This window comes from Amblyraja radiata, chromosome 15 (genome assembly GCF_010909765.2).
Source record: "Amblyraja radiata isolate CabotCenter1 chromosome 15, sAmbRad1.1.pri, whole genome shotgun sequence".
In the NCBI taxonomy this organism is placed as follows: Eukaryota; Metazoa; Chordata; class Chondrichthyes; order Rajiformes; family Rajidae; genus Amblyraja; species Amblyraja radiata.
The window spans coordinates 14,095,761-14,108,709 of NC_045970.1; the positions used below are offsets into that span (position 1 = coordinate 14,095,761).

Sequence of the window (12,949 nt, forward strand, 5' to 3'; positions counted from 1 at the left end):
TCGTACTCGTTTTTTTATAGAGACTAAAAGTAACACCGAATGAATATAAACATGGTGTGTGAGAGGAGACAACTCAACAGTCGTCATTCATTATCCCACCATTTCAGGAAACTACACCTTCATCAATTATCTGCCTCTACCATTGGTTTCAGAGGGCTTAGGTTGCAATATCTGTTGGCTGAGGATGTAGATCCCAAAATCTAGGAGACGTTATTATTCCAACTGAAATGTATGTATATTGGAAACAACCTCATCAAATGTGACTTTACTTTATAAGCCATGGGTTGAAATGCAGCCTCATTTGCTTTGGCTCACCCCAATAATGGCCCGTCAAAAGTGATCCAATTTACATTCCTGCATGTGCCTCTCATTGTGCTAAGTATTTTATTCAAAAATGTTGTTCTGAATGCGGCAGAATCTCAGACATGGACTATAATGTATTGACACAACTGCATATGCACATCAATAAAGAGAGGAAAAATATAGACCTCCAGATCTTTGTCAATGAGTGCTCCAAGTAACGCTGGATTTTGTAGATAAGATCTGTTCTTGAACAGAATCCCCATCACGGTCTAATAAAAATCCACTCGGACTTCCAGCTATTAGACAACTTTAGCAAGTTATCTGAGCAATAAAACAATGAAATTATTTATATTACCAGATTATGGGTCTTTGCCGAAATGATTTTGACGGCTTCCGGATCCCAGATAACTAAATCAGCATCGGAACCAACAGCAATTCGGCCTTTTCTGGGGTAAAGATTGAAGATTTTTGCAGCATTTGTGCTTGTAACTGCTACAAATTCATTCTCATTCATCTTTCCTGTAATCTGCAACGTGCAAATGATAACAAAAAAATGATTTAGAACGGTTATTTTACATGGAACGTACAAAGAGTCAATGATTAGCTGTTATATTGTACTTTCTGTTCAAATTATCATCGGCAGTCACTCGAAACGAGTATGACTGTCCTCGCATGGAGGACGCCTGTGCGTGACTTTATTTAACGCGGGGAGACTGGTGCACAGACAGCCACCACACGGTCCTTGACAAATCTGGGTCAGAATGCAGTGGCATGGAATCCAAGATGACCGGGGACCCTTTTCTGCTGCAGCCATCATCCTCCGCCTGTTCCACCGCTAACATAAGAACCATCCCCGACAGCGGGCTCCGGGAATTTCCTTTTCTTTGCAGCATTGAATCAGCAAAAAAAATCTGCCTGAATATTGGACAGATGGATCCAGAGTCATAGGAATATACAGCATGGAAAGAGGCCCTTCGGCCCAACTGATCAATGTTGACCAAGTTGCCCAGCTGAGCTAGCCCCATTTGTCTGTGTGTTGGTTCATATCCCTCTAAACCATTCCAATCTTTGAACCTGCCCAAATGCCTTTTAAATGGTGTAATGTTACCCACCTGGCAGCTCATCCTACATACCCACCATCCTGTGTGGAAAAAGTTGCTCTTTTCACCTTATCTATGTCCCTCATACTTCTGTAAGGCCCTAACTCATCCTCCTACATTCCAGGTTAAAAAAAAACCCCAGGCTATCCACTCTCTTTATGACTCAAGGTTTTCAGTTTCAGTAACATCCATATGTGTGTATCTTTTCTGCACCCCTTCCAGCTTAATGGCATCCTTCCAGAAACAAGGCGACTCAAACTGTACACAAAACTTCAAGTGTACTCTCACCAACGTCTTGTACAGATGCAACATGACGTTCCGATTCATGTGTTCAGTGCCCTGACAGATTGCTGGGAGAATGAATTCTTCACCACCTTTTCTACCCATGTTTCCCATCTCTTCTTCAGCCTTGATCTGCACAAAGGAACTGCAGATACTGGTTTAAACCAAAGATAGACACAAAAAGCTGGAGTAATTCAGCGGGTCAGACAGCATCTCTGGAGAAAAGGAATAGATGACGTTTCAGGTCGAGACCCTTCTTCAGACTGAAATGCAGTCTGAAGAACAGTCTCGACCCAAAACGTCACCTATTCCTTTACCCCAGAGATGCTGTCTGACCCGCTGAATTACTCCAGCTTTTTGTGTCTGCCTTCGTCAGCATTTCTCTAAGATGAGGAATTTCACTGTACCTTGGTACACGTGACAATAATAAACTAAACTATACTGACCCCAGACACGGGAAAATATATCCACCATTTTAAGCATTTTGGCATCTAGTGATACTTCTGGTCAGCTACAGCTAAGCTGAAATCACCTACTCACTGAAATATTCAACAAATGTAATTCTATGGTATATGCTTCTCAGTCGGAAGAAGACTTGAGTCTGAAGAAGGATCCCGACCCAATACGTTGCCTATCCATATTCTCCAGAGGTGCTGCCTGACCCTCTGAGTTACTCCAACACTTTGTATCTTTCTTTGGTAAGTCAACATCTGTAGTTCCTTTTCATTACAAAGGTGTATGCTGCATATTTTATAGTGCTTACATACCACAGCCTTATCCCAAACAATGGTCATCCTCTCTTCAATACCATTAACTCCCTCTGGGATCAGTCGGAAGTCATCTTTCCCGATGGCTTTCTGGGCAGTGGTGAAAGCACAGTGAGCACTGCCTGTAACCTGCAAATCGCCACTGTGTTCAGAGGCAAATTAAAATGCAAGTTCACATGTGTGTCAGATCTGAACATAGAAACATAGAAAAATAGGTGCAGGAGTAGGCTATTCCGCCCTTCAATATGATCATGGCTGATCATCTAAAATCAGTACCCATTCCTGCTTTTTCCCCATATCCCTTGATTCCGTTAGCCCTAAGAGCTAAATCTAACTCTCTCTTGAAAACATCCAATGAATTGGCCTCCACTACCTTCTGTGGCAGAGAATTCCACAGATTCACAACTCTCTGGGTGAAAAGGTTTTTCCTTATCTCAGTCCTAAATGGCCTACCCCTTATTCTTAAACGGTGACCCCTGGTCCTGGACTCCCCCAACATTGGGAACATTTTTCCTGCATCTAGTCTGTCCAGGCGTTTAAGAATTTTATTTGTTTCTATAAGATTCCCTCTCATCCTATTCCAGTGAATAGATGCCCAGTCGACCCATTCTTTCATCATACGTCAGTCCAGCCATCCCGGGAATTAAACTGGTGAACCTATGCTGCACTCCCTCAATAGCAATAATATCCAACTTCAAATTAGGAGACCAAAATTGCACACAATACTCCAGATGTGGTCACACCAGGGCCCTGCACAACTGCAGTAGGACCTCCTTGCTCCTAAACTCAAATCCTCTCGAAATCTAGACCAACATGCCATTAGTTTCTTCACTGCCTGCTGTACCTGCATGCTTACCTTCAGTGACTGATGTACAAGCACATCCAGGTCTTGTTGCAACTCCCTTTTTCCTAATCTGACACCATTCGGATAATAATGGGCATCTCACTCCCACTATTCTAAGTGAACAGGCTTTCTCTACTCTGCACAAATTAACTCCTGTTACTTATAAAGAATAGGATTTCAATTTGGCTAAGACGAATACAAACTGCCTAGCGGCTATAGGCTGTAACCACATAATTATCCAATTCATTTCATTGTGTTAACCGCATATCCCATAAGTGCATGGATCTATTACATGGTTTGATTTTACCTTATTCTCCATGGTTTTAGTTCACATTAGAGCCACTATTTTCTTCCATTACATTGCAAAAATCAAAGAAAATGAAATATATAGCATTATTAGTAAGCAGTGAGGCAACTTACCAGGAGAGGAGGGAATTTAAGTAATCAGGGGTAGTCGTGTCAGTGCTGAGCGGAGGGGAGGTGACAAAGGCAGCAGCCTTTGCCCAGTTCTTACTCCAGTAGTGGGATCCATCAGTCCCCAGACTTGCTGTGACAGGCTCTCCATATACAACTGCACCTGTTAAACCAGACAGAGAAATGGTGAGTACTTTGTGCAAAATTTGAAACACGTTTAAGTTTCCTTTTTCACTTATTACGGGACTCTTTGCAAGAAACACGAAATGAATGTGATAAACATCAGAATCAAGGGAAGGAGATGAGGTGAAATTTATTTGGTCAGAGGGTGGTGAATCTGTGGAATTCCTTGCCACGGAAGGCTGTGGAGGCCAAGTCAGTGGATAATTTTTAGGCAGAGATAGATAGATTCTTGATTAGTACGGGTGTCAGAGGTTATGGGGAGAAGGAAGGAGAATGGGGTTAGGAGGGTGAGATAGATCAGCCATGATTGAATGGCGGAGTAGACTATATGGGTCGAATGACATGCTGTAATTCTATTCCTATCACATATGACCTTATGACTTTATAATTTGTGAACTAGCCCCTAACGAAATACAAATACATTTCCAGTCACCAGAATTGATCCTCAAACTAGTCAACTTGGTTTAACTATTCATTCTTGTAAGGAAATATTTGGATAGTCATGGTAAGGTAATAATGAACTGTTGCCAATGCAAAAACTATCTGACAATGTAGCAAATATCTTTGGCAGGACATGAGCAATTTCCATGGACAATGTTTCCTTAAAGACTCAGCAAACTTAATAAACTGTCCCCGCATATTAATTTCCTGAGAAACAAATTGCTTAATATTATCTGTTTTTCAATTCAATTCAATTCAATTTATTGTCATTTGGACCCCTTGAGGTCCAAACGAAATGCCGTTTCTGCAGCAATACATTACAAACAAATAGACCCAAGACACAACATAATTTACATAAACATCCATCACATTGCTGTGATGGAAGGCCAAAAAACTTTTCTCTCCACTGCACTCTCCCCCCCGATGTCAGAGTCAAAGTCAAAGCCCCCGGCGGGCGATGGTGAATTGTCCCGTGGCCATTAAGCCACGCCGGGTGATGCAGGGTCGCGCACCGGGTCTTGGTGTTAGAGCCACCGGCGTGCGCTCGCAAACTCCCGCGGCCATTCCAAGCCGCGCGGGGCGGTGCTGTAAGGCCCCGCTCCAGGAGCTCTTCAACCCCGCAACTCGGGCGGGAGAAGTCGCCGTTGCGGAAGCCCGGAAAAGCGGTCTCCCTCCAGGGACCCGCGGGCTCCCAGTGCCGCCCGCCAAACCCGCAGTTGCAGCCACCGAATCTCCGGGGGTCGGGTCGCAGCAGCGTCCACCACCGCTCCACCCGCTCTGGACTCGGCCAGCTCCGCGACGGTGAGGTGAGTAGTCGGCACCAGAGTCCCCGGTTTTCCTTTTGGAGGCCGCTCCTCGTTGCAGCCCCAACGACAACGGAGACCCGACAAAGAAAAGGTCGGGTCTCCCGTGCAGGGAGAGATTTAAAAGTTACCCCCTCCCCCCCACACCACCCCCACCCCCCCACACTGGAAATTACTGGAAATCTCCAGCATATATTCAGTTATTTTAAAAATATTGCAATCATTTTTATCCTGAACTTGCAAAACAGCAAAAGAATCTAAAGTCTAATTTTAGATTAGAAATCATCTCTCTTTATAAAACGTATTTTGTCATCAAAACCCTGGCCTGGGATAACCCTGCAGATGGGATTTATGTTATTCTTATAAAGAAATGCAAACATTTTGGTTGAATTCAGTTTGTGAAATCTGGCGCATGATGTCATCCTACAAGCCCCTATTTCACCAGGAAGTAAACAGAGACTCATTTTGACCTTGTCCCCAACTCTTGGCCCAGACTGACCATAAAGGCCCATTTTTGCATAGAGATGAAATATTAACTACTTTTATGCCACTTTCATCCCTTTATTTTGTTAATAGGGCACAGCTGGAAAGGAGTATTTAATACTCTTCAGTTTAATGGTTTTCTAAAATTCTGTGTTTTATTATTGAACTTTAGTATAAAGATACAGCGTGTAGACAGGATTTCACCCACAAGTCTGTGTTGACCAATGACCACCCGTTCACTAGTTCTATTCTACAATTTTACAGAAGCCAATTAACCTACAAACCTTCACATCTTTGGAATGTGGGAGGAAACCGGAGCACCCTGAGAAAGCCCACGTAGTCACAGGGAGAATGTAAAAATCTAGAGGATAGCACATAGTGAGGAAGGAACCCAGGTCTCTGGCCCGGTGAGGCAGCAACTCTACCGATGCGCCACAGTGCCGCCCCAGCTATATGTATATTTAAAATTCATATTTAATTTCTGTAATATATACAATTCAATAATTCCGAATAATTCTGACTCTGAAAGCTCCAGAATATCTGTAAACCTCTCCACTGGTGAGATATGACTGTAGGCTTGGAACTGCAGCGTAATAGTATTAGAAGGGTAGCATAGTGGATGCAGCGGTAGAGTTGCCACCTTACAATGCCAGAGACCGGGTTCAATCCTGACTATGGGTGCTGTCTGTACGGAGTTTGTACGTTCTCCCCTTGACCCGCGTGGGTTTTCTCCGAGATCTTCGGTTTCCTCCCACATTCCAAAGACGTACAGGTTTGTAGGTTAATTGGCTAGGTGTAAATGTAAAATTGTCTCAAGGGTGTGTAGGGTAGTGTTAATGTGCGGGGATCACTGGTCAGTGCGGACTCGGTGGGCCGAAGCGCCTGTTTCCGCGCTGTATCACTAAACAAAAAACAAACAAATGATCAGGATCATGATGCATATGATCCAGATAATCTGAAAGAACCAGTCTGACTGAGCAAGAAAGAAAAACCATCTACTTTCAGATGAGCTGCAACATGTCAAAATGATCTCCCTACCTTTCTTGCGCGCTTGAGCAATGACGTCAGCAGCACTTTTGCTCATGACTTTGGTGACGTACAAAGGGCAGTTGGCTTGGCTTGCGATAGTGATTGCACGATACACAGCTTCTGCTTCAACCTGGAAGAAACATTTAGATCATAGTTTTACCTTGGTGATGAAAAATGTATTTCACGTATCCCTCCCTTTACCCTCTGATTAAAAAGCCCCAACATTCCATTTTTATCCTCTGTCTATTGCTCCCTCCTCATGAAAAATAAAATGACTTTTTCCAAACTGATGTAAATGTAATGACTGTGATATATATAACATATATAATAAGAACATTGGTGATTGCACAGCTATTACATTTGTAACATGAATGATTAGACTCCAAACCCAGCTTCAACTATATATGACAAGTCAGACATTTGTGGTGTGATGACAGTAAATCTATCTTCATCTTAACACCATGAAACTGGCAACTCTGGGCTTTGCATTCATGAATAGCTTGAGAAATAAATCCTATGGCTGCTGTAATTTAGAGCTCCTCCAGAATCTGTAATAGAACGTAGCCTCCTTCACTTAAATCAAATAGAATCAATGTATTTATGAAAAAGATAGACGCAAAAAAGCTGGAGTAACTCAGCGGGTCAGGCAACATCTCTGGAGAACAGGAGTAGGTGATATTTCGGGACAAGACCCTTCTTCAGACTGAGAGCCAGGGGAAAGGGAAATGAGAGATATAGAACTGATGAATTAATGCAAAAAAAAGTACCGCCGATAAAGGAAACAGGCCATTGTTAGCTGTGGGCTGGGTGAAAACGGGTTACCGACAATGAGACTCAACAAGACGACTTTGAAACTGCTACAACTTGGGTGGTGGAGGGACGGAGTTGGAGAAATCAATATTCATCCGCTGGGTTGTAAGCTGCCCAAGCGAAGTATGAAGTGCTGTTCCTCCAATTTGCACTGACAATGGAGGAGGCCCCGGACAGAAAGGTCGGTGTGGGAATGGGAAAGGGAATTAAAGTGTTTGGCAACTGGGATATCAGGTAGGCCTAGGTGGACTGAGTCACCCAACGACCCAGCAAAATGTCACCTATTCCCTTTTCTCCAGAGATTCTGTCTGACCCGCTGAATTACTCCAGCTTTTTGTGTCCATCTTCGGTTTAAACCAGCATCTGCAGTTCCTTCCTACACATTTATGAAAAACTCAGGCATTTATAAACTGATCTTGTTATAATTAAGTTTAATTGTGGACTATACCATAATTGATGTTAGCTAAGAGTTTAATTGTAAAATCTGATGTTATATATGTGGATTGTAATTTCAGATACATATTTCAGTACAATGGATTTAACATTGTTTCAGCAATGCTTTGGTTTCTACTTTGCAAGAAATGTTCGCCATCTAGTGGCAACATGGTAATTGTCAGCATTCGGCATTTTCCACGTCAGGAAGGGTTGCTAAGGCAGAGGACGGCCATTTCCTTGCAGTAAACAGCTCTGAAGTAAACATTCAACATGACTCACCAGGACCCACGGAGTTTGACAAGAATTACATTATACATTATTTAAAGTAAAAACAGTCACTGGAGACAGCACATATTGTAATCATAAGATCATAAATGATAGGAGAAGAATTAGGCCATTCGTCCCATCTATCTCTCCCTCCACCCCATTCTCCTGCTTTCTCCCCATAACCTCTGACTCCCGTACTAATCAAGAATCTGTCTATCTCTGCCTTAAAAAATAACCACTTATTTGGCCTCCACAGCCTTCTGTGGCAAAGAATTCCACAGATTCACCATCCACTGACCAAAGAAATGACTCCTCATCTCCTTCCTAAAAGTGCGTCCTTTAATTCTGAGTCCCTGACCTCTAGTCCTAGACTCTCTCACTAATGGAAAAATCCTCTCCACTCTATCCAAGCCTTTCACTATCCTGTTGTGCTGTCAGATTGATTCAATGGTGCTTTATCTGTCACATATGTAACTGCACAGTCAAATTATTTTTGCATATTTACACTTGCAGGCGTCGCCATGTCTTGCTGCCATTTCCACAGCCCAAATGTACGGTCCGCCCGCGCGCTCTGTCCACTGGTGCAGTTCCTGATCCAGGCAAGCCCCAGGCTCCTGCAAGGCCTCTTCCTCTGTCGCTTTCAACCAGATCAGCCCGGGAACCAGTAATACTCTCCTCGCCTGGATATCTATGTGCCCCGGGGACACCTCCTGAGGCCAACCTTGAAGACGCGGGAGGCATTACCCTGGTTCACCCTCTGACTGGCTCTTGCTCCCCGCATCTGCCGCCACCAGTGGCTCCCTCCTGGTTCCGCGGTCCGCTGAGTCTTCGGGTCCTCAGGGCGAGTTCCCGCATTCCACGGGAAGGCCTCTGCCACAAGCCACCATCATGTGATCATGTTATATCAACTTTATGTGGCTTTCCTTGGAACACTGACTTGCTGTCGAGAGCAGCTCAGATTGCTGCGGAAGGTTATTGTATGGTGAGGCTGGAAAGAGATGGGTTTTGGAGTGTTGATGATAATGTGGCCAGATAATAGAGGTACAACACTCTGGAGCCCAGCTTACTGCAAACAGAGAGCAGAATGGAACAGCTAAGCAGATGCCTTCCATTAATCCAAAGGTAAAATACAATGCAAATCTGAAAAATGCCAGGAAATATTGTATACATTGAACAGCTTAGATAGCATCTGTGAAGAGAGAAACTGCGTTAATGGTGCAGAAAAAATGAGAGTTTTAGCTCGCAGAGAAAGTAGGGAAGTGGCAGAGAGAAAAAAAGGGAAGATTCCTCACAAAGTGGATTCCAGGTTAATGACAGGAGATGGAGTTGGGTTAAAGAACTCAATGCAATGGCAATGTCTGGGTGGTGTTAGTAGGAGGAGAACAATTACATCACGAGGAGAAATAAAAACTGACGATAGGAAATATGAAAAACAAGAGTGAAGCAGTTGACTAAATTAACTGAAATGATTGAAGTTGGCATTACGTCCTGCAGCCGTTAACATACTGTGGAAAATGAGGTGCTGGTCATTGACCTTAACTGGATAAATGGAGGAGGCCAAATAAAGTAGTCGGAGTGAATGGGAAGTAGAATAAAGTGATCGTACTGCAATCTCAGGGGTTATCTTTGCAGACTGAAGAAAGACATTCTGAAAAGCGATCATGCAACCTAGGTTTGATAATTCAAGGAGACCCCATTTTCAGGAACCTGAAGCAACACTTGCTTTCTTCACTCCTTTCTTCCTTATTGTCCAGGTACTCAAACACTCTTTCCAGATGAAGGTGTGACATTTGTAAGCAGACTTGCGGCATCAGGTGTTCACAATGCAGACTTTTCTTACTGCATTGGTAACGGCTATTAAAAAGCAGGCGAATGCAAAGATGTATTTGGTTTATCACCAAGGAAGAGAGATGCACCAAATAATTAAGACTGTCAGTGAGACAGTGGAAGAGGTTTTCAAAACTTTCCTGAGAATTATTAAAACCTGCCATGCAAAGAGGTAGCAGGAAGATTTGACGGATTCATTGATCCGAGATAGGAATTCAAGATGAAGGTTTTAATGAGCAGAGGTTGAGAGGAGTCGTGTTAGCTTTGGTAACATTTGGCATTGAGCTGCCGAAATGCAGAGTTGATGAGTTGAGAACAGACAACACAATTCAGTCCATGCCTGTCAACCCAGCACAGAACAATAATGGTATAAAATATGCAAATATTGTGGTAAACAATATGAATGGCAGGAGAAATGCCAAGTTTACAAGAGGAATGCCACTAATATAAAAGGGCTTTTCATCCCAGAGTGGAGGGAGGATGTCTAGTAGCAGGCAGAGGAGTACTAGTGAAGGGACAAGGCCAGTACACAAGCTCACATAAGTCTACAGTTCATCTAAGTGAAGATGAAAACCATCTTGTTGCTGCAAAACAGAGAGGAATTATAGCAAGTTAACATATTGGAGGAGGCCAAATACCTAACACAGATCTTTGCTACTATGGAAGGAAAAGAGATACAATTCAGGGAGACAACAGTGCTATGTGTAGTATGAAATTTGCAAGCAAGCTTGCAGTGACAAGCGCTAATGTTGTACTATAAGAAATACTGCAATGCTACATAATTTTATAAAATGTTGACGTTATAATCTTTATCCGATGTTCTACGAAATGGCCAAAATATTTCCAATAACACTGTGCTTTATTCCTTCCAGATTTACAGCTTTTGAGAGTTCTTCCAAGGTGTTAAGTATTCAGCCAACTTGATGATGTCAGTAGGGATAGTACTGGCAAAACATCCACAACGTACAAGATGTCCATTATCTGACAGTGAAGCTCTCTGTGCTCAGTGACATTAATAGGGGACGACATATATTCCATTAATCCAACAGATGCAGGGCGAGGCTGAAAATCTCCATGGCAACCACAATTCCTAAACATGGCTATCATTGATCGGACATTATCTTGCACTAAACTTTATTTCCTTATCGTGTATCTGCACACTATGAACAGCTTGATTACACGCATGTATTGTCTTTCCGCTGACTGGTTAGCACACAACAAATGCTTTTCACAGTACTTTGGTACACGTAATAAATTAAACTGACCCTGAACAGTGACGCCATCACCCAGTTACCCTGACGACACAAAGGAGCATCATGGCAGCTGGAGTCGAGGTGAGGATGAGAGGACCACTGTATTGTTTTATTAATCCACAATCACCCCCATTCTGCTGGGCCTGGGTCCTTGGGGCAGATGTCTTGTTGACACTTAGTGCAGTTTCAAAGAGCTGTTTAAACAGCTGTCATGGGCATAATAGGTCAACGCACTATAGACACACTTTGAAAGAGAGATCAGTGGCACACCTACACAAATCCCCAAAAGCCCCTGACGATTTTGTGATCTAGTCTCAGAGGCTGATCTTAGAGCATCCTTCAAGAGGGTGAATCCATGCAGAGTGTCCATACATGGTGGCGTATCTGGCCAATGCTAAAGACCCATGTGGACCATCTGACTGGTGTATTCATGCTCCAGCATCTGAGGTCCTCATCTGCTTCATATCAGTGAACAAGACAAGCATGGCGACCCGTCTCAATGACTACTGTCCAGTAGCTTTTGCAGCCAAAGTAATGAATTGTTTTGAGGGGTTTGTTATGGAACAAATCAACTCCTGCTTTAGAAATGACCTGGGTGGTCAACTTGCCTCTCGCCATAACAGTTCAACAACAGATGCTAACTCACTGGCCTCTCCACACTGCTCTGGACCTTCTGGATGACAGGGACACATACAACATCGACTACAGCTCAGCATCAACTCAATCATTCCTTCCAGGCTCCTTTTGAATGTTATCTACATGCTCCCCCTGCCAAGGCAACAGGTAACATGCTCCCAATCGATAATTAATATTCCCCAATCTGTCTTAGGGCCACTGAGCCATTGACTACACATGTTGTCCTGTCCAACAGGATGTGGTCACCACTCTACCACGCTTTTCCAAAGCACACTTCAGAGGTGGTGACTTTAAAATACATTTGTAAACCATTAAATGTGTACAAAGGAAAAATCAGAAATTAAGGTTCAATTCGTTTTCTGTTATAATTTACACACTGTCAGTGAAAGTGAAAGGTTAAACACAAAGACCTGCAGAGGCTGGTTTACCAAAAAAGCCAAAAGGTGCTGGAGTAACTCAGCAGGTCAGGCAGCATCGTAACATTTCAAATATGGAGATACATGCCAACATAAAGTGTCATCTATCCATTTTCTTCAGAGATGCTGCCTGCGTTAGTTCAGCACTTTGTGTCCTTTTGTGGGCTAACAGAACTAGTGTGAACGGGTAAATGATGGCGGGTGTGGACCCAAAGGGCCGACGGGCCTAATTTCAATGTTGTATCACTAAACTAAACTAAATTCATGTTCTCCAGAGATGCTGCCTGACCTGCTGAGTTACTCCAGCACTTTTTGTCTTTTTTAGTCAAATGTTAGTTGGACAAGATATTTTCTTGATGCACATTCTTTCAAAGGAAGCTAAACATTGTTTTACCTCTTCAGGTCGACTAAGAACATGTCCCTCTGGTCCGGTAATTCCGAGCTCCAACATTCGCTTTTGCTCCTATGGACAGATTGGCTCATTAATAATATAAACAGCAGTGGTTCTGGCACTGTTTAAAACCAAGTACAATCACGTCATACTTTAGATTATCAGCATTAACTCTTCAGCTCCTCATTATCCTTGAACAGATTTTTGGACAGTGACTCAGGCAAACCAGCAGGAAGAAGTTGCTTTCCTGATCATGTCTTCCTTT

The 12,949-nt window shown here is 43.1% G+C and overlaps 1 protein-coding gene across 2 annotated transcripts in view; it reads right to left on the bottom strand.

Moving 5' to 3' along the window:
- LOC116981035 (dihydropyrimidinase-related protein 2-like) overlaps positions 1-12,949 on the bottom strand; it is a 49,845-nt gene that overhangs the window by 14,211 nt on the left and 22,685 nt on the right. For both annotated transcript variants that reach the window (XM_033033655.1, XM_033033657.1), the window contains exons 7-11: positions 12,688-12,756; positions 6,659-6,779; positions 3,717-3,873; positions 2,453-2,594; positions 659-829 (exon numbers count right to left, since the gene is read on the bottom strand). In XM_033033655.1, coding sequence (XP_032889546.1) covers positions 659-829; positions 2,453-2,594; positions 3,717-3,873; positions 6,659-6,779; positions 12,688-12,756 — 660 coding nt within the window. The remainder of the gene's footprint in view (positions 1-658; positions 830-2,452; positions 2,595-3,716; positions 3,874-6,658; positions 6,780-12,687; positions 12,757-12,949) is intronic.